Source organism: Callithrix jacchus, chromosome 12, assembly GCF_049354715.1.
Source record: "Callithrix jacchus isolate 240 chromosome 12, calJac240_pri, whole genome shotgun sequence".
Classification (NCBI taxonomy): Eukaryota; Metazoa; Chordata; class Mammalia; order Primates; family Cebidae; genus Callithrix; species Callithrix jacchus.
In genome coordinates this window covers 92339410-92361516 of record NC_133513.1, presented here as the reverse complement: position 1 = coordinate 92361516, position 22107 = coordinate 92339410, and the positions used below count along the sequence as shown (strand labels likewise).

Below are 22107 nucleotides of genomic sequence, written 5' to 3'. Positions count from 1 at the left end.
TTCTAGATCCTTCCCTGTCTGGCTTGAGCCCCGGGAGTCCTTCCGAGGGCACTCTCTGCAAGTGTGTGGTGGGCTGCTGGAAGTTAATGAGTGAATGTGATTAGATGCCCTCCCACCCATCTCTTCATAGCCTTCTGAACAAATCAGTCTTTTGTTCTTCCAATGTTAAAGATCCTTGTCGTTAATAAGGGAAGGCAGCCAATATGGAAGTTGAATGATTCTACTTTCTGTCAATCTGCCATTCTCTCCAGATACTTTAAACCACTCATTCTCCATGGGACGATACTGCCTCCATGGGGACAAAAATTGGTTCTTTGGGGGCAAAAGAAGCCTGAAATACTAAAATGTTTATAGCCTCCCAAAGTGCAACACTACCTGACAATCTTATTTCTCAGTATTTATCTTGCTAGGGAACCATTAAAGATAAACAGATGTCTAAACCTAAGTGACAATACCAAAGTGCTAAAACGTTTTTAGCACTTGAAAAAAGCCCATCTCAATGGGAATCTGGCCTTCTTAGTTCTCTTCTGACTTGGTCAGTGTGGCCCCACTGTGTTCACTTGAAAAAGCGTTCTGTGTGAGTTTGGTAAGCTGGCAGGACTCCTCAGGGCCTCTAACATGCCAGTGAACTTCAGAGGTGGGATTGTTTCACAAATTTTGCCCAGTCAGGAGCAGGACACTTGGACCTCCAGGCTCTGCCAGTTCCCAGGTGTGTGACCTAGAGCAAGTCACCCCAACCCCACCTCGCAGACAGTAACCCCTCCTCCACAGGGCGTGAGAAAGAAATGAGCTAATGGGTACTTAGCACAATACTTGAAACATAAAGCCCTTGGCAAAATAGTTGTTTCCATCATTTATTATTACCGTTAGTGAAATGAATAGTCTCTGCTGAGGTTCCTAAGAACCTTAAGAGGTCCTGGCATAGGCCCCTAATCCTGTGTGCTTTGAGAAATTAGTAGTAGGTGTCAGATTTTGGCCTTCCTTCCACACAGGCATTAAACGCCCAAACACATCTTCCCACCTGCCTGGCTGTTCCCTTCCTCCAGCATCGGCTTAAAATTGACGAACAGCCCTGGCCCATTCTTGTGTTCCATTCCCTAGCCTTTGGTTGTAAACCGTGAGTCATGCCACTTGTACTCCTTTCCGAAGGGTCTGCAGAAGTGAGCTAGTGTAACCAGCATATTTTCTCAAGGACTCATCTGGGTTTAGCTCTCAAGACCTTGAATTTGGATGGCACCGAGCACAGCACCTCACCCATCACATGGGTTCAACAAATGCCAACCCTCCTCACTGTCGTCTTAGTGCTCCTTGCCTTTATGCACACTGGCTTCTCGTTTGGCTTTTACTTCTCATTTCTGTCATTCACTCTTGCAAAATCTTACCATCTGGCCTCCCAGAGTATCTGCCAAGGCTTCCCTGTGATCTCACTGCAGCCTCACACCAGGCCTGGAGTGGCATGCCTCTTCAGGCAGGTGGTCCACAGGTCAGATCATTACACGTGGGCATCACTCTACCTGCATCTCAAATGAAGCCACTTCAGAAGATTCCAGGGGCAAAGAAAACAGCCACATTTCAGGAAAGGCATTTTCATTTTATTTAAAAATTATTTACAATTTATTGAGCCTTCATAAATGCTTTTTTTTAAACTTTTTTTTTTAACCTGAAGAAAGTCTTTGTGGGGTGAGGGTGTAGAGGGAGGGGAGTTGGTGACAGGCTTCTTAGGGATTTTGCAAAGGGATGGGTGTAATGCAACAGCAGTGGCTTGAGCCTGGTGGCCTCGGGTGATGAAGACCAGCCGGGCAGGCACCCCCAGGGCCAGTGGCCAGCTGGGCAGGAAGCCTGCATGATGGTCGTTCTTGCTCAGAACTCACCATTTATTGGTTTGGGTCTAGATACCCAACACTGAGGGCTGACACTTCACCTATTCCTACCAGGCAAGAGCAGGTGTTGGGACTGGATGGCTGTGAAGTTATCTATGAGAAGTCATGCACTGCTGGAGCCTCAGGCTGGATCGGGCAAGGAGTGTGCTGAAGTCAATAATCATTGCTGAAAAAGGCATCTCTAGCTCCAAAGTCTTTACTTCCACATGCTGTGGCCCTCCTGTCTGCAACACCTGCTCTGGGTTGTTGGGGAAGAGGAGACAAACTTTATGTGGGGGGGGGGGTGGGTGTAGGTTGTACAATACTCTAGGGTGTGCCAAGAATTTCTGAGGACTTCCACTTCTTGGTGGGTGCCAGCCTTCCCCACCAATTGATGGACACTTGAGAAGACCACTTAAAATTAAAAACCTGTCTCAAACTGCCCAGTATCCACTTCATTCTACATTGCAGAAACCCTGGGCTGAAAGTTCCACTATTTAAAATAGTGGGTTTTTTTTAAACTTTGTAGGTCTGAGACCTTTAGAACCTTATGAAAGCTTTGATGCTCTGGAAAAAACATACAAGAATACATATATTAAATTCTGATAATTTTAGGGGTTTCATAGACCCTCTGCAGTCCAGCTATGGACCCCCTGGGGTGATGGACCCCAAATTAAGAACCCCTGAGTTAAAGGTTCCTGTGGGTAAGCATTTTCTTTTGAGATGCAGATAACCCAGAGGAATGATCAATCTCCCTCCTCCCTGTGAATGATTGAATGGGTGTGGGGAGGTGGGAGTGAGGGTTTTGGAGGAAGGGGAGGGAAGCTGGATGGTATACCACAGGGAAAAAGGTTTGGGAATGGTTTGGAGATTCAGCAGACAGCTCAACAAGTACCTGACTGACATCTAAAGGGTAGGAGATAAATCAGAAAGGGAGAGAAGTATTCCGAAGACAAACTTCACTAATTCTAAGTTTTCCCTAAGGCTGGCTGTGGTGTTTTTTTTTTTTTTTAAGCCTCGCTCTGTTGCCCAGGATGAAGTGCAGTAGTGTATTCTCAGCTCACTGCAACCTCTGCCTCCCAGGTTCAAGCAATTCTCCTGCCTCAGCCTCCTGAATAGCTGGGACTACAGGCATGTGCCACCATGCCTCGCTAGTATTTTTAGTAGAAGTGGGGTTTCACCACTTTGCCCAGGCTGGTCTTGAACTCCTGACCTCAAGTGATCCACCTGCCTCAGCGTTCCAAAGTGTTGGGATTACAGGCGTGAGCCACTGCACCGGGCCTTGTGGTTGCTTTTCAGAGCTATTTTATTCTTGGAAGCTGGTATGTGCATTCACTCTGCCATCTGGTGGTAATGCTTGGGATTGCACCTGCCCCAACTTCCAGGAGAAAAACCAGTAAGTTCTTAGAATAAAGCACACTCAGCTGATCTGCTAGGGTGTAGTAAGGGGTCGGAGAGGGACAAATGCATGAAAAAGAAGAATGATTCTTCAACATTCCTGTGTAACTCCCTGAAGTCCATGAGATAATGTATCTTTCTTGGCTGAGCTGGGCACTCTTTGGTTTGTCATGGCTAAACTTGCTTTCAGCACTTAAAATTTTTCCGTGTAAGTTTTGTTTTTTGCTTTGATTTGCATTTAAGACCTGAAGTTCCATCTCTGGCTCCCAATTGGGTCTCTCTGCTCCCTGTTCCTTCTCTTCCAGAGCAGATTTATTGATGAATTGATGACTGCTGATTGGGAACCAAAACAGATGTGTCCCTGGGAAAAACAGTGAATTGAGGTTCCATCTCACATTCTTTCCATTCCAGCTGAGACACACTTCCCCAGGCTGTTGGAACCCTTATCTAACAGGAAACCAGTCACTAACAGCTTTCTGTGCTGTAATGTCAATCACATGCCAACATGGCTGAGTCCCACTACTTTAAAGCTCTGGGGAGATTCTTGGTCCCATCCCCTGAACTAATAATCTTCAGACCTCCTGCTCCAGCCTCCCATGTGCCTGTCTGCCAATGGTACCTTCTGAGCCAAACTAAGCATGAACTATGTTAGAAAGTTAACATTTTGTTCTGGAGGAAAGAATGGCGAGTTCCAAGACAATAGGTCTCCTATGGCATCGGGGGATCCCAAAGAACAAAGAACATCAGGGGTCCCAGAGTGGCATTGTCAGCTTGCAGTCAGACATCTCTTCTCCAGTCTCAGACTATACTGTGGAAAAGACCACTTCTAGCGTGTTCTATTAGAGGCACCTCCTTCTGTTAGGGCCATGTCAAGGCTCTGAGTCAAACTGGAGGCAACAAGGGAAAATCTGCCAAACTGGCAGCTAGGGGCGAAGAGATGGAAGGGAAGGCAGAATGTTCTGTCACCTGTGGGAGGCCTTGAGGGAAGCAGATGAGGAGAGGGTGGGTTCTCCCCCAAAGCTCTGGAATTTCATACACCCGGTGAATGCTGACTTGCCCTGTCATGTGATCAGAGGTGTTAAATTGGAGTTTTCCTCAGAGGTTCTCTCTCCTTCTGGTGATCTCTTCCTTTTTCGGCCACCTGAAAAAAAAAAAACAGATTGCAAGTATCAGCCTGTAACACTGGAGGAATATTCATAATCGCTTGGCAGTCTGAGTTCTTTTCAAAACAGAAGCAGAAATGGGGACAGAGCGCTTGACTAGAACTTGGCTTGGTTAGAATTAACCTGCACTGTATGCTGGTGCTGATACTGGCATATTTACATCTTGAAAGATTAGGCCATACTTTCCACATAAGATGCCATCTCTGAAAAGTCACAAACCCAGGCTGGTGCCTGGAATTTAGACTTCCAGAGGAGACTGAGTAAAGCCCATATAACACCTCAGGCTCATGCCTCCAGCACCCCTGGAGGGCCAGCCCCACTGACTGCCAGACACCCTCAGAGAGGACCAATCTCATAGACTTTGATGTCCCATGAGCCAGGGTTGGTGGCTGTAGCTGGGAGCCATTTCCAGGGACCTGCAGTCTCTAGCTCTGAAGCAACCTCCCCTCAGCATTGGGGCAGGCGGGTATAATTACATAGTTGTCCTCAAGGATGAGAGAGCAATCTGTTCCCAGGTCTGTTTTTAGGAAGGAATGCCTTCACCTTGCTCTCTCCACCATGGACTTCCATCTGTGAAGGAGACTGTTCTCCTCCTATTGAGTCTCCTGGACACCAATTCTTTAATGGACTAGATAGTTAGTATTAGAGGCCTGTGGGGCATATGGTCTCTGTCACAATTACTCAACTCTGCCATTGTTGTCATAGATAACAAATGTATCTGTCTATGATCCAATAAGTTCTTATTTACAAAAAAAAGTGGAGGAGGGAGGTCAGAATTGACCTGTGGGCATGGTGCGCAGACTCCTATCCTAGAGGACAAACAACTGAATGGGATAGATCCCCAAACTGGTGCAATGCTAACCCAACCCCTTGTGTGGATTTCCACAACTGTCTCTCATTAGTTTCTAAGAGGATTCCCTTGCTCCTCCCACAGGAAGAAGATGCTAACATGCTTTTCCTACTAACCAACGACAGGGTAGCTTTCATCTGGGTGAAGAACTAGCTACTCACTCAAGGTTCTGAGCAGCTTCTTGCCCACGTTTTCCTCAAAATCGCTACTGCAGGGGCTGGTCTCTGTATCCAGGTTGATGTTACAACATTCACTATCTGATGCTGAGAAAGGAAAGAAGAGGGAACTCAAGTTGTCTCAACCTACATGCTCAGGAATTAAGACAGGGTGATTCTGGGTGACATCCATCAGCAGGTGATGTTTAAGACATAAGCCAAGGCTAGGAGCATGTAACAAGGGAGGGATGCCCAGGAAACTGCTGGGTCTCATTAGTTAGCAAGAGGCATTTTAGCACCACAAAAGGAACAAAAAAGATGGAGAACAGGAGCAGGAATTCAACAATCCATGCAAAGTCAGAAATCATTCCTTCTCCTCAAACACTGGTGGCAAGAGAGAGGCGTTAGAGAACAATATGTTCTCCACTCAGTCTATTTGCCAGACTAAAAGCACATGTGAGGCCAGGTGGAGGTCTCCTTGGTTTATCTGCACAACCCTGGAAAGCCACAGGGTTCAACAACAACCACAATGCCCTGTCTTCTCCCACAGGACTCAATGGGAATTCAAAAAGTTACAGAGTCTGAGAGCCCAGAATGGGGCCTAGCTAACACCAATGCAAATAAAAACCTAAACAGAAGGCAGAGTGGTGTACTGGAAACCGCACTGCACTAAAGCCATGATATGAGGCTGAGCCTGCTTCTGAAGCAGTTTTTGGACTTGAGCAAGTTATTCCCCTTCTCTAGGCCTCCAGGGTCCTCATGTGTCACAGGGCGAGGTTGGACTAGATGATCTCCAAGTCTACTCCATTGCCTTCATTCTTACTCCTTTGTTACATGTTCTTGCTACATGCTTTAGCTACTGGACTTGGTGTTGGGGCAGAAAAAGAACATCAATTCTAAATTCAGGTCCTGGAACAATGACTATGCATGGCCCAGATTTTCTGGGTCAGCCATAAGTTCAAACATATTGTCTTGCTGATTTTAAAAATCTTGGGAGCACTTTTTCAGGTCACTGCTCTGGACTTGAGGGGTCATATACTATGAACTGGGGTAGGTCTGAAAGGTTGGGTAGGGGAACTGCTGGTCTGGGTACAGGCATAGGGGGCTGCTGAAAACTTGGGGAAGTACATCTTAGTTAGGCAAACACAGAAGCATCTCGGGACTGCTGGGACTCTGGGAGCTCAGAGCAACACCACTGTCAAGGCAGAAGTGTTCAGTGTCTCAGATGGAGGTGATGTGATCTGAGATCTCAGGAAAAGTCCTATAGACTACACCTTCGGTCAAAGCCACAGCTAGTTACAATGGTGGCTGACTTCAGTTTCCTGATCTATAAGGTAGGCCTAACAATAGCTACCTAACATTTATAGAGCATGGTACTGAACACTGTGATACACCTTTTATGTATGTTATCTCATTTATACTCAAAGCTACTTTATGAGATAGCTGTTATAATATATATCTATTAACATAAGGATACTTATCTATTTAGATAAAGAAACTGAGTCTTAGGTTCAATAACTTGCCTAAAATTGCATAGCTCCTAACTCAAGGAGTCAGGGTCTGAATCCAGGCAGAAACCCAACTCCTTATACTGCCCTACACAGTTTTCCTGGGAGAATGAATCAGACAGGGCCTGATGATGCATGGTGTAGGTGCTCAGTAAATGTTTCCCTTCCCTGGCTGTGTAAGGAGGTTGGAGGTTTAACGCAGGGTCTGGGGTCCCAGGGCTCCCCTCAACCAGCTTTCCCTGGGCCATCCCAATGCCCAAAGGCGATGATCCCCCTTGCTCCACTGGGCCCAGTTGGCCTCCCTGACCTGCTCTTGTGGGAACAGCTGCAGTAGATAGCGTGAGCTGCTGTGTGCTGTGCTCTCCGAAGTCAGTCATTTCTTCCTGGGTGAAGGCCAGCTCCTCCATCCTCAGGTATACCACCTCGCTGGGGCTTCTCAGCCCGTCTGAGTGGCTGCCTGGGGAGGATGGTGAGTGCATCACCTCTCTGCTTTGGAGAAGACCCAGGGCTCAAGGGGTGTGAGCCCTGGGCAGGGCTGGAAGAGGAGGGCAGGGCCGTCCTCACCCTACACCAGCCCGGCCTGCCCGTCCGCCCAGCAGACTTACACGGCAGGCTGTTCCTGTTGTTCAGGAGCATGGTGACAGGGTCATCCTTAGGGGTCTGGGGTGTGCCCCGGGTCGTGGGGGCCTTGGTGGAGTCCCCATCAGTGAAGGCCTCCATGTCAGGGGACTGTGGCGAGCTGTCCATGTGGCAGGCGGTGAGTGCGTTCTGATACTGCTGCCGTGTGATCTGCAAGGAAGAGGCAGGAGCTTAGAAGCAGTTAGGCAAAGCCCTCCTGCATGCAGCCAGTCTTCCAGGCTCAGGGGCATCCTTGCTCTGGTGCTTGGAACCCTCGGCCACTGAGGCCTGAGATCCAAAAACAGGGGCCTTACTCATGCTGTAGCAGTCCAGCAGGGACAGTGAGGTCCCTTTGCTGGTCTGCTACCCCATTACCCACTGTTCATTTTTATGGTACCCAGAAGAGCCAAACCTTCCAAGACCCTGGAGAGGATGGAGAGCATCTTCAGTGAGCAGGGTGGTTGCCCATGGAGAAGTTTAAAACACACATTTATACTATTGCCAAAGGCCCAAAGGGTACATCGGGGGTGACTTGATGAGAATAAGGTAGGACTCTGGCAGGGAAGCTCTTGTCCCCAAGGTCTTAGTATCTGGAAGCTGGAGGCTAAGGCCTGAGAGAGCACAGGCATTTCTGACTTGGACTAAGCCCATCCCTGGTTGTAAGGTCATGCTCCTATGTTGGCAGGGAACACAGGAGGAAAGTCTCCTAGCTGTCTCTTCAAATCACAGAGTCAGCCTTGTGACTTTCCTGATGGGTCAAACCTCACCCACAAGTGAAGGTATCTGGAAAGTCAGACTGCAGCTAGACCAGACAGGAGTCTTCAAGATTCCAGGTGGGAAAAATAGGAATAAAATATTTTCCTTCTAAAAGGCAGGAAGCTGTCTCTGTCACCCTTGTTCTCTGGGTGTACATCACAGACTGGCACTGTGAATCCTTGCTAGCAGTGCGAACAGGTTAGGTTGTGTGCCACTCAGCACAGGAATGTAAAACTGCTAATCAGTGACTGGCACTGGGGGAAGAATGGAAATGGCACATGGCACAACATCCTTCCCAATCACAGCATCTCCTAAAGCCTTTTCATCCCTCCTTCCCAGCATTAGCACTAGAGAACGGACAAAACCAGAAATTCTGCTCATTTTTCCTTCTCTTTCCTTTAGGGGCAGAATTGGTATTGCATGTTGACTCAGAAAAGATGTCCACTGGAAACAGGAGAGGGGATGGTCAAGGCTTACACAGTGGGACAGAGAATAGGCTTGAAGTTGGCTTTGTATCTGGCAAGCTCTCAACAGAGGCCCTGTGTTAACTACTGACAAGACCCATTATTTTACTAGACATATCAATCCTTTCTTTAACAAACTTCAGGATATTTGCAAGGAAATTCTAAGCAAAACTAATCTAATCACAAAACACCAGTTAAGAATGCATGCCTTTTTGCAGCATGTATGGGACACACACATGCAGATTCCAGGCTTCTAATCTTACTACTGCCCATCTGAGCAGGCAAATAGTGTTTTCTCTTGATGGCTTAAATCAGTGATTCTCAAACCTCGGCATCAGAATTATCTGAAGGACTTGTTAAAACAAGATTGTTGGGCTTAACTCTGAGTTTCTAATTTGCTAGGTCTGGGGTGGAGACTGAGAATTTGCATTTTTAGTAAGTTACTGGTGCTGCTAGTCTGGAGATCACACTTTGAGAACTGCTGACTTAAGATTTAGTTAAAATCAGACATGGGTACTACTCAGGTGTTGGTTTTTTCCTTCTAAAGGATTTTAAAGGATAAAGCAGCGAAGTGTTAACAACTGGCTTTGATATTTTTCAGGTCAAAATGGTATGTTCTACGCTTTATGGCATGGAACCACAGGTCTCCACTTAGCATTTATCCAAAGTCTTCCATCAATTCAATGTTCTTGTTGAGCACAGCTGACTTTTGCAGCCCCCTCTGTTGGTAAGTGAAACGTCAGGTTCCAAAATTTCCCCCAAAGATGAGGATATTTGGCTCTAACAGCAAAGGACAGGAAAATTCCCTAAATGATGCTTGATAAGCCCAGCAAAGCAGTTGATTTTACTCTGTTTGGGTTCTTCAGTTTTATTTAAATTTGGCTTCTAGTTTTGTCAAAGGCCAAGTGTCCCTTCACCTAGGAAATATGGCGGGAAACACATTGCCTGCTAAGAACTAAGGTTCGAGTCCCAATTTTTCTGCTAAGAACTAAGGTTTGAGTCCCAATTTTCAAGCTGGGTAACCTTGGCCAAATACATATACATTTTTAATCAGCCAATGGGCAAATGAATGCACTGGCCGCATTGTTAACCTCTCCGAGCTTATAAAAGAGGACCAGAGATAATGAGGTAACACGTGAATCCACCATACAAAACTGTTAGGAATGGTTGTTTAAAACATGCCCACATGCATGTCTCACCATTTGACTTTATAATGGGTATACATTTCAAAGACGACTGTCGAACTTACCATCTCATTATGTCTAAATTGGCCATGGTGCGCACAGGGTGGAGGTGGGGGAAGGAGCAGTGTCCCCTCCACCCCCAGAGTCAGTGTGACTGGAGGTACTATGAAAGCAAGACTAGGTCTTGGAAAAATAAATCCTTAATTAAGAAAATAAAGCAAAATAAAGCAAAAAGGAAAGTAGGGGAAGGAAGGCAATTCCAAGTATGGACAGTGGAGAAGGAAAGGGACAGAGAGTGATGAAATGGAGGAGGAAGAGTGAAGGAAGAGGCAGTGTTTCAGTTGGCTTTGAAATGGATTTGCTGGCCCTGGGCCCTATGAGTTGGTAGACTGGCTGCGTCCCCCAAGCTGGAAGTCTCTTGGGAATGACTACTGTGCAAAATGCTCTATATTATTTAACTAATTAATTTTTGGGAAAGTTCTGCCCAGATTTTATCTTTAGTGAGTTGTACTACTCTTTTTGAAAAAAATTTGAATTTGAATTTTTTTTTTTTTTTTTTGAGACAAGAGTCTCGCTCTGTCTTGCCTAGTCTGGAGTACAGTGGCACAATCTCTGCCTCCCGGGTTCAAGCAATTCTCCTGTTTTAGCCCCCTGAGTAGATGGGACTACAGGTGCACACCATGATGCCCAGCTAATTTTTTTGTATTTTTAGTAGAGACAGGGTTTCACCATATTGGTCAGGCTGGTCTTGAACTCCTAAACTCAGGTGATCCACCCTCCTTGGCCTCCCAAAGTGCTGGGAGTACAGGTGTGAACTACTGCTCTTGGCCGCTTTTTGTTTTTACGAAACAATGATATGCCCCTCTTGTTACCTGGAATCAAGGATCCAGGAACTCTAACCCTCTCTTTAAACACTGTTGAGGGGAAAGGATGGGAAGCAAGTATTTTTGGTAACGATACTGAGTGAATGGAACCTGCTTCCTTGTAAGGTACCGAGTTCCTCATCACTGGAGGCATTCACACAGATGTTAAACCACCACTTGTCAGTGATGCCAAAGAGAAGATTCAGACAGCCACAGCGAGGGTCTTACATTGGTGGGAAGAAGCATGGCAGTGTGTGGCCGTGAGGGTGGGGAGGGGTAGGGACTGGAGAGGGTCTGCACTGTTGGTGGGTTTTTATGTAAGAGGAAAGGTACCATCCAATGACTAAATCCTCTGTGTGTCTCACAGCCTTAACGGCCTTGCTTTCACACATCTCCCTATTAAAAAAATTAAAAAAAATTCTGAACTTTTGCCATGTCAATGTGTTGCCTCAAAATAAATTATTGACAAGGTCCTAATATATCCAGGGAAGCAACTCTGCTCTGCTTCTCCCAGCAGCATTTCTAGATTCGGGTATCACTTGTCAGTTCCTTCCCCTTGTTCAACAACTTATGACAACTTCTTTTGATCTAGCATAATACTGTTGAAGAGAAATATAATGTGAGTCCCATGGGTAATTCAAAGTTTTCTAGTAGTCACATTTTAACAAGTAAAAACAGGTAAAGTTAATTTTAATACTACATTTCATTTAACCCAATATATCCAAAATAATGTCACATCATCATGTGATTAGTATAAAATGATTAGTGAGGAATTTTATATTCTTTTCTTGTACTGGTCTTGAAATACAGTGTGTATTTTGCACCTACAGCACATCAGTTTGAAAGAGTCACACTTCATGCATTCAATAGCCACATATACTGAATGGCTGCATTTATCACATGGCTACTGGCTACTGGACTGGATGTGGAAGGTTTAGTGGATCACCTAAATGGCTGTGCCCAGTTTCCATGACCCAACCTTGCAGGGCCAGCAGCATTCCCACTACTCACCAGGACAGAACCACTGGTCCTGCCCAGCTCCTCTCTCTTACCAGTCCCTTGAATGCACCATGTCTACTTGCCTTCCATACCTGTTCACAGGTGTCCCTTTGCATGGCATTGCCTTAACTCTCCTCTTGTTCTTTCCCATTTCCTAAAGGCTCAGTACATTCTCAGCCAATTAGTGCTTAAAAGAATGCCACATAATTTTGTAACGAATTAGATAGTACCCTGCATTGGTCACTGTTATTTAATTTAAATTAAGCTTCCTCTCTCTAACTAGGTCTTAATCTACTTATAAGGCAGAGAATATATATATATATATATATATATATATATATATATATATATATATATATATAGAGAGAGAGAGAGAGAGAGAGAGAGAGAGAGAGAGAGAGAGAGAGATGGAGTTTCGCTCTTGTTACCCAGGCTGGAGTGCAATGGCGTGATCTCGGCTCACCGCAACCTCTGCCTCCTGGGTTCAGGCAATTCTCCCGCCTCAGCCTCCCGAGTAGCTGGGACTACAGAAATGCACCACCATGCCCAGCTAATTTTTTGTATTTTTAGTAGAGATGGGGTTTCACCATGTTGACCAGGATGGTCTCCATCTCTTGACCTCGTGATCCACCCGCCTCGGTCTTCCAAAGTGCTGGGATTCTGTATTATAGCTCAGGGTACCCAGAAACATTGTTAATGCTTAACAAATACTTATAAATTAGTTGATTGAGGGAGTCAAGCCACTTTTTGACAGACTCCACGTTTTTGTTTCCTCTTCATTGCAGTAGATAAAAGAATTTATTAGCAACAGCTTTAGTTCAAACTGTCTTCTCCTATAGAGTGGCCAGTTTAGAATCCAAGCACCCTCTAAGCTACAAAGGAAGTGGAGGTCTATTTATTCTTAAACTAGCGAAAAGCATGGGTGCCTTTCTGGACATTTTGACTTAGCAGCCAAGGTGTCCAGAAGTTAATCTTTAGTCTAACATGATGTCTCCTGTCATTTTATTTTATTTTAGAGACTGGGTCTCGCTCTGTTGTACAGCCTGGAGTGCAGTGGCATGATCACAGCTCACTGTAACTTTGAACTCCTAGATTTAAGCAATCTTCCTGCCTCAGCCTCCTGAGTAGCTGGGACTACAAGTACATGCCACCATGCCTGGCTAATTTAAACATTTCTTTTTGTAGAGATGGGGTCTCACTTTGTTGCCCAGGCTGGTCTCATACTCCTGGCCTCAAGTGATTCTCCTGTCTCAGCCTCCCAAAGTGGTGGGATTACAGGTGTGAGCCACTGCACCTGGTCTCCTATCATTGTACGATGTTCTGTTTTCACTTTCAAGGTGTTTATTCATCCCTGAAAACACAATGCTGCAATCTAGGGATTTGGCCACCAGATGGTAAAGAGGATCTTGGTCAAGGTTATACAGTCCAGACTGTAAGACATCTGCCAAGTATTCTCAGCTTAATGATGACACAGAGCACATTTCAAAAAACCTTCATAAGAATTCTTTGGTACCTTCATACAACTTATTAACTACTATTAACCATGGCTTTGTTTAACACCTTTCCCAGATGACCATTAGATGAACCTTTCTATCTCATTTTGTAACTTATCTTGAAGTTATTCTCAACTTATTCTGAAGTTACAAAATAAGATAGAAAGGTGCATCTAGTGCAACTGAGGCAGGAAGATCACTTGAAGTTCAATTACTCCTGGACTTACTTCTGGACCTTCAGTCTGTTGGACATGAAAAGCCCTTAAAAAACTTCTAGCAGCCAACCACAGGGGCTTTGACCTGTGAAAACCTCTTGCTCTGTTGCCAGGCTCCAGTGCTGTGGTGCAATCTCAGCTCACTATAACCGCCGCCTCCTGGGTTCAAGTGATTTTCCTGCCTTAGCCTCCCGAGTAGCTAGGATTATAGATGCCTGCCACCACGCCCAGCTAATTTTTGCACTTTTAGTAGAGATGGGGTTTCACCATGTTGGCCAGGCTGGTCTCGAAATCCTGACCTCAGGTGATCTGCCCATCTCGGCCTCCCAAAGTGCTGGGATTACAGACGTGAGCCACCACACTTGGCCCATCGGCAAGTTTTAAGAAACTCCTTACAAACTTAATGCTAGGTAATCATCTTAGCACATTCCTCTGAGGAGTTGCCAAATACATCTCCTGAAAGTACTATCCAATCTGTAAAGCCCATTGAATATGACTTTTCAAAATCTCCTTCACTTTTCTACTCCAAGCAGCAAACCAAATCTTCATACTGATTTTCTCAACTTCTGATATAAACGGTTATGGACTGAAGTTTGTGTCCACTCAATATTCATATGTTGAAATCCTAACCCTTAATGTGGTGGTATTAGCAGGTGGGGGCTTTGGGAGGTGATTAGGATATAAGGTGAATTACTCATGAATGGGATTAGTGCCCTTCTAAGAAGAGAGCTTTTCAGCACTTTGGGAGGTCAAGACAGGAGCATCACTTGAGGCTAAGAGTTTAAGATCAGCCTAGTCAACATAGTGAGACCCTGTCTCAATTTAAGAAAAAAAAAATAAAGGAGAGAATTTACTTCCTTTCTTTGTTCTCCACCATGTAAGAATACAATAAGAGGTAATCTGCAAACTAGGTAGTCAGTCCTCATCAGATGCTGGCTCTGCTGGCGCCTTGATATTGGACTTCCCAGCCTCCAGAACAGTGAGAAATAAATGTCTGTTGTTTAAGCCACATAGTCTATGGTAATTTGTTAAAGTAGCTAAAACTGACTAATACAAATGAAAAGAGAAACAAACTTAAAAATTCTGGCTGGGTGCTGTGGCTCATACCTGTAATTGCATCACTTTGGGAAACAGTGAGAGCCCTGTCTCTATCAAAAAAAAAAAAAAAAAAAAAGGAAATGAAAAAAGAAAAAAAAATTCCCAACACACTTAAAATATAATCCAAATTACTTACTCTGGCCTAAAGATCCCAAATGATACCACCTTTGATGCCCCATTTTCATGGAGCCTCTGCCTTTGCACACCATGGGTCTGAGTGCTCAGACCCTTAAACTACCAAGCTCCTTCCTGCCTCTGTTGTTTGTATCTTGAACATTCTCCTCGTCCCCTTTCAACTCTCAGCAAAAATGTCCTTTCTCAGCCTGTCTGATAACCATTTCAAGAGCAGTCCCCTTGACTTCTCTGCCCAATCACTCTTTCTTTGCCCAATCCCAACGACCTGTTTGTTTCCTTCATGGCTCTTATTACTACCTGAAGTTACCTAGTTTATGTATGTGCTTATTTGTTTGTCATCTTTCTCCTTCATTAGCCTGTAAGCTCCCAAAAGGCAGCAGCTTGCTGTCTTCACCACAGTATCTCAACAATGTCAAGAACAAAGAAGGCCTCCATTAAATATTTGTTGAATCACACACTCATATTTTGACTTTCCATTTCTTTTCCCACAGATCGCATGTCCAACATGAAAACCAATCAGAGTTAACATACTGGAGTTTCTCTTTTCCCACTTTCCCCTACCTCCCTTCTGGGGAAGGTCTACATTAGCAATGAGGAGGCTTTAGGCATGGAAGCTATGAGGAGGAGAATCATGGGCTACGGTTTTCTAAGGTTTAACCTCCTTGTCACATTAGACTTAAGTGTCCACAGTCATATTCACCCATGAGTATTGCATGGTCAGCTTGTAAAGACACTTCTCTTGGGTTCCTTTAGCTCCGATGTCCTACCACTTGCTCTAAAGCCCACTGAGTTTAGGGCTTGGATTCTGGAGGCAGAAAGAACCAACTCTGAAGCTTGGCTCTGCCATTTACTAGCCATGTGACTGTATAGTCCTCAAACTTCAACTCTTCATCTATAAAATGGGAATGACAGTAATTCCTACCTCATAGGGTGGCTGTGAGATTAAATGGATAATTCAAACAAAGGACTCAGTAAAGTGCCTTGCACGGTTTACTGCAAAAATAATTATTGTCTCACCCCATCCCCCAGGTTTTGTCACTCCCTCTGGCAACATCCCTTGATTACTTTTCAAGGTTTCTTTTATAGGCTGATGTCAGTTTTAACTCAGGGCTGTCCAGAAAGTCCTGAAACACAGAAAGCCGGCCAGCACACACCGCTCTCCAAATACTGAAGGCGTGTGTCTGGGAAGAACGACCTTCTTCCACCCTTGTGACTTCAATGCACCTCTCATGACCCAGCCCACAGCTGGGACAGCAGCTACCAAGTGAACTCACTGGGTGTTTTGCTGGCCTGGGATAAATGGGGCTCTAGCCAGATGTCAGGCCAAAGTTTGTAATGGTTTGCAGAATACTAGAAAACAAAACAAATAGAACCGATGGAAACAAGAGAAAAGGGGAAAATGTTAAAGGCTTATGTGATGCCAATCCCAACGAGGGGTATGAAGAAACAGCTCCCCTCTCCTCTTTAATTATGAGGCCATGAGCTCTGCTACGTCTCTCCTGGGCAATTGCACATGGTTTCTCTTCATTTAGCTTAGTAATTTTCAGGGGGTCCTTCTAGTGACTACAAGGATTTTCAGTTAACACACAGGTCATGTTTTAGACATTAAATATTAAAGTATAAAAATGTATTAACATATGTGAAAGTATAGCATGGTTTCTTCTTACTAACCAACAGACAGGCAGATGTATAGCATGGTTTCTTCTATACATCACTTGGTTTATTAATCACCCTCAAACTTATCTTATAAAAATCTTATCTTAAAAAAAAATCAATGAACAAAATCAAACTGAAGCCAATGGTAGGGGATCCAAAGGAAGCGATTCTGGCAGCAACTTGTGTCAGGCAAGCTAATCTAATACTTTGTGGTTCATTTTCCCCACATGAAAAATGGGGGTCAGGAGATGTTAAAAGAGTGACAAATAATGGATAGTCATTATAAAAGCTATCCTTTTATACAGCCAGGAGCAGTTACCACCCAGCACCGCATTGGAACACATGGAAATGGTGCACACATCCTGCCTAGGGATGGGAGTCTCCTTGTCCCGCTCACCCTGCCAATGCTGCCCACTGGGAGAGAGGGGATCACCTTCCTGGGGGAGTTACCTTCACAAACTGCACATCGCTGAGGATGTGGACTGAGTAGTCCGGCGTGTAGAGGTTGTTGTTGCTGCTGTACAGCTGGGTGTTGCTGCCCCCAAAGTCACTACGCTCTCTGTTTGGAGACTCAGAGCGATTCAACCCACTGCAGCGAGAAGGGGACCGGTTTACTGCAGATAGTGAGAGATGGAGAAAAGACAAGGAGGGATGGGTAGGGAGGAATAAGGGAAAAGGAGGCAAGGAGAGAGGGAGGAGAGACAGGCTTTGTTTACTGAAGTCCCATATGACTTTTAGGCAATGGTAACACTGAGTGGTGGCAATGGGCCTTGCCCTTCCCATCAGAACCCGGGAAGGAGCTGAGCTGCTTTGTTGATGTTTATTCCTATGAGGAACAAATACCTAAGACAAACTCATGGCTCCCTTCCACTCGGGCTGCTCCCCACAACCTCTCCCAGTGAGGAGCTGGAGCATCTGTTTCCCCCAGACAGGGGGCAGATAGTTCATACCTTCCTTGATTCTTGTCTTCAGGTTAGGTGCACAAGGACCCCGAACAAGATGAAGTCAGTACTATGAGCGTGGCTTGCTACTCTAGACCATGAGCCCCTTTACCATGGGGACATATTTACATAAACTCCAATCACAAACCTTGTTTTAGAAAGGCCGAGGCCTTGGGTTTGCCCTCAAAACCATCTATCACAGCACAGGCAACCAATCCTCATATGGCCATACAGTTTAGTGGGGAGAACTCAGGCCTGCCCCTATGTTGGCAGGGCCTGGGACAAATGGAAGCCCACAAACCACAAGGATAAATATTTTTAAGTTAGAAGTCACATTAATAAATGGTAAAAATAGGCTTTATCCTCTTCTTTGACAAATGTTCATAGCAACCATGCCAGAAAACAGGTGTGGGTGGAGACCCAGCCTTGGCCCTAGGGCTTCTGGACCCTGGTCCTCTAGGACTGTTTGGGTGGGGGAATTCCAGGATCCTGGATAACTGAAATGTGGTTTAGAAGGGAGGACACGGGCTCTACCTCATATAGATGGGCTGGACTGAGAAGGACCAAGGTGTGTGCCTAGGGCTGGGCTCCCTCTTGCATAGGCCTAAGGGGGCACTGGAATAATCTGCAGGCCTTCTGTCAAAGATCTCCTGAATGCTTAGCCAGGTTCTTTTCACATTTTTAAGAAATACTTCTTAGAAAAGATCAATTAAGACCATGTCCCTTGATTTTATGTGAGCTGCCCTCCCCAGGAACAACAGAAAAGAGGATACCAAAGGTGACTCCAACATTGTCTCAACTGTGGAATCACCCCGTGGTAGACTGCAAAGAAAGCTCCCGGCATCCTTCTGCTTCCCAAATGATGCCGCTCTGCATTTCTTCCAAAAAAGGGGATGAGGAGGCTGTCAGCTTCTCTTAACACAGATTTAGCTCAGAGGGCTCAAATGAAGAAGCAGATTCTTTATAGATTCTGCTCTTTCAGGGTAGAACCTTGGAAATTTAATCCTGTCTCTTGAGATAATGCTACCATCAATCAAAATATTTGATTAGCATTTATTTGGAGTGAGTCATGGAAGGTTGATGATCTATTTAGCTGCCAAGCTGTTGTCTCAGAAACAATGTAGCAGAAAGAGTAAAATAACAATAGGTTGAATCATTTTCTCATTAGAACCATAATCATGGCAGCCTTGATCTGACTATAGAATTAAGGAGTCCACTTCTAGTCTTCCTCCTTCTCAGTAAGTATCATCCACTCTATGCAGTTCCTGAAACCAGAGACTCCAGGATCACCCTCGACTCCTGCCACTTCCTCAGCCCCACATGGAGCCCTGCTATCTATCGACTCTGATAACGAGCCCATTGGTCCTGCCTCTGTCTCCACTCAAATCCCAGATACCTCAGCTTTGCCTGGACCACAGTCTCCCCTCTTAGAATCTTATAGTCTGTTTTCACCTTAGCTAACAGAATCATTTTAAAACAAATCAGCTTCCTATTGTGTCTGAATAAAATCCAAATTCCTTGCTGTGACCTGGCCCCTGCTTTCCTGTGTGATCTTATCTTGGAGCCTCCTTTCCCTTCTCTTGCTTTGTTCTAGTCACTGGCCTCCTTGGGCGTCCTTAACCACGCAGGCTTTCCCCACCTCCATGAATGCCATTTCCTCTCCCCACCCCACCTCCCACCTTAGCTAATGGCTGCCCGCTCAGCTGAGGCACCACTTTCCCTGAAGACCTTGTCTGGTCATCCTAAGAAGATTCCTCCTGTTCTCCTATATCATGACCCCATCCATCCTTTCAGAGCACTTTTGCAAGTATAATTACACATTGTAATTGTTACATCTACTTAATTCAACTTTTAATTTCACAAGGGCATAGACCTTGTCTTTGGTTATCTTCATTGTACGCCCAGCACCTAGCACAGTGCCTGGCCTAGAGAAGGTACTCAAGGAAAACGTGTAGAATACATGAATCAGCATGCCAGGGTCCCATAGGGTGATATGGTGACTCTTGATGTTTATCATCTAAATTTTGTTTTAAAAAACAGTTTCAGAGCTCTTAAATCATCCTGGAATCACAAAGCCTTTCTTTGGCAACCTAAAGTCATTCTGGGGAAGCTTACTTCTCGAAGAAGCGAGGGTAGGAGCAGGACATTCCAGAAGTGTGTCTGGATAGAATAAAGTAGTGTGCAACTAGAACCAAAGGGCACCAAGAAGGCTCAGGCCTTGGCCCAGTAGCTTGAGGAAGAGGCCACATGGAGCAGCAGGACTGTTTGTTTAATAAGGGCATGTGAAACAGGGGGTCCTGGAGTCAGTTGCCTAGAGACCTACCCATCCACTGGGACCAGACCCTTCTCCTGACGACTAAGAACTGACAGGGACAAGCATAGTGATGGTGCCCTACAGAGCAACATGAAGCACCAAGGTGATTGTAAAAAGCAGTAGTGCGGGCAGAAAAAGTACATTTCATTTCTGGGCCTGATCCCTTGAAAACAAACTAATGAGTTCTTAAAAATAGAACTACCATTCAAGCTAGCAATCCCACACTGGATATCTACCCAAGGGAAAAGAAATTACATAATAAAGATACCTGTATGTGTATGTTTATTACAGCCTATTCACAAATAGCAAAGATACAGAATCAACCCAAGGGTCCATCAATGGATGACTGGATAAAGAAACTGTGATTTTGTGTGTGTACACACACACACACACACACACACACACACACACACACACACATACACACACACACACAGAAATGAAATAGTCTTCAGCCTTAAAAAGAATGAAATTATGTCTCTTGCAGCAACGTGGATGGAAATAGAGGCAATTATCTTAAGTGAAATAACTCAGAAAGTCAAATACTGCATTATTTCCCTTATAAGTGGGAGCTAAATGAGCTAAATAATATGTACAAGTGCACATACTGAAATAGTAGACATTGAGGACCCAGAAGGGTGGGAGAGGGAGAGGGACAGAAATTACCTAATGGGTACAACACACACTATTTGGGTGATGGCCAAACTAAAAGTCCAGACTTCACCACTAGGCAATATACCCATGTAACAAAATGCACTGTACCCCTAAAATCTATAAAAAGAGAGAATACAAACTGGTGAGTTCTGGTTTGATGAGATCCATTTGTGGCTGTTTTAGGGTGGTACCTGGCTAAGTCTGTGTTCTTTCCTCCAGGCTAGTTGTTGCAGAAAAGGGAAGCAGAGAGTCCTGCCCAAGAGTAGCTTCTTTGGCCACAGAACGGCATCTGGAAAACCATACCTTGACCTGGCGGGTTTGGGCCTCAACTCAGTTTGGATGTAACCAAGGGAAGAGAGTGTGAACAGGGACTGTGGTTTCAGCTGCCCTGAGAATCACCACCGTTCCTTAATCATCCTCTACTTTCCTGGCCAGACATGGGCTTCACATACCTCACACTGGTTGGTTGTTCCACATCCTCATCTCTATGCCACAATTCAAGATATGTTCAGGGAGGACAACAGGGAAATAGCCCTATTTTATCTACTAAACTCCTTCCATCTGTGGAAGCTTACCCAGAGGCAACAACTACATCCCAGTTCCCTCCAAAGCTCTCACTGTTTCACTGGCACCCAGTGCAGATGACACCCACAGAGACTCACATTTCAAACCCAAGGTACATCACCTTTGTGCTGGGAGGAAAACATGTCTTTTTTTTTTTTAAGTAAAAACAATGCTATTGAAAGTATATTTATAAAATCATGAAGAATTCCCAACACCAAATGATACAACTATCTTACAAAGGTCGAGTCTATAAAAACAATTTTTAAAAGAAAAAAGAACTCTTACTCTGTGACAAAGTCCCAGCTCCTCTGAGTATTGTATGAGATCAATGTTTTTATGTCCTAGAGTCTGACATTCCTCAATAGGTGGGATGCTGATGACTTGGCATTTTGGTGATTGTGCACATACACTCAGAAATTTCTGAGTAAGGGAAATGGGAATGATTTTAATTAAAAAAAAAAAAACAAAACAAAAGAAATCAGTAACAGACGAGTGTCCTAGCAGCATGGCAAACTAGTTCAAGTTGTATAATTCCCCTTGGCATCTCCTAAGAGCACAGAGGCACAGCTTGGGGGAGTGAAGTGAGGAGGAAAATCCTAAGTATAGTGCGAGGAGGTCTGGAAGGAGACAGATCAAACAGTGATGGGTAATACATACCATGAGACCTGTCAACAGGCAGCTGGCCAAGCAGCCAACCCATCCCTTGCTCACTCTTGCTCTTACATCAGACCCTCAGGTTGGCTCAGGTGTGACTGGGTATTGGGGAGCAGGGTTTTCTGCCCTATGAAAGTGTGGCAGACCTCATTCCTGCAGCCTTTGACTGGTCAGTCTGCAAGACATATGTGTCCTGTGTTGGCTACTTGGATTACTGAGCTTTGGGTAGAGAAGGCACTAGGGTAAAATTGGGGGCAAGGTGGCGATGGGTATGGAAGAGGACTTCACACTGTAACTGAGGCCAGATGGAATCTCCTCTCCTTCTGCAGCAATAGTCAGGGGCCCTGAAAATCTATACACAGCAGCTCTGGGACTCTTGCTTTATTTGTGACACCTGTATCCAGGGAGCCTTCACAACCTTATCCCGGAAGCAGACCCCAAGATACAGAAGTAGAATGCTATGCTCCCATTTTCCTTATGGGGATTTGAGGAAAAAGGAGGGTTCAGGGGTTGCCTGCCAACATCTTTTGTAGTATCAGTGAAGGATGAGGGAGAATGGCCTACTT

The 22107-nt window shown here is 45.0% G+C and overlaps 1 protein-coding gene across 7 annotated transcripts in view; it reads right to left on the bottom strand.

Annotated features, from left to right (window-relative positions):
* Nucleotides 1-1570: 1570 nt before the first annotated feature.
* The window catches only part of CNNM1 (cyclin and CBS domain divalent metal cation transport mediator 1), a 74874-nt gene continuing 54337 nt past the window's right edge, over nucleotides 1571-22107 (bottom strand). For 2 of the 7 annotated variants that reach the window (XM_003734507.7, XM_002756510.7), the window contains 5 exons: nucleotides 16865-17028; nucleotides 7539-7722; nucleotides 7241-7390; nucleotides 5432-5533; nucleotides 1571-4398 (listed from right to left, as the gene is read on the bottom strand). In XM_003734507.7, coding sequence (XP_003734555.1) covers nucleotides 4319-4398; nucleotides 5432-5533; nucleotides 7241-7390; nucleotides 7539-7722; nucleotides 16865-17028 — 680 coding nt within the window. In that variant the 3' untranslated portion in view covers nucleotides 1571-4318. Of the gene's footprint in view, nucleotides 4399-5386; nucleotides 5534-7240; nucleotides 7391-7538; nucleotides 7723-16864; nucleotides 17029-22107 lie in introns of all 7 variants that reach the window. The other 5 variants (XM_078346238.1, XM_078346239.1, XM_009010121.5 and 2 more) reach the window with 3 other exon arrangements.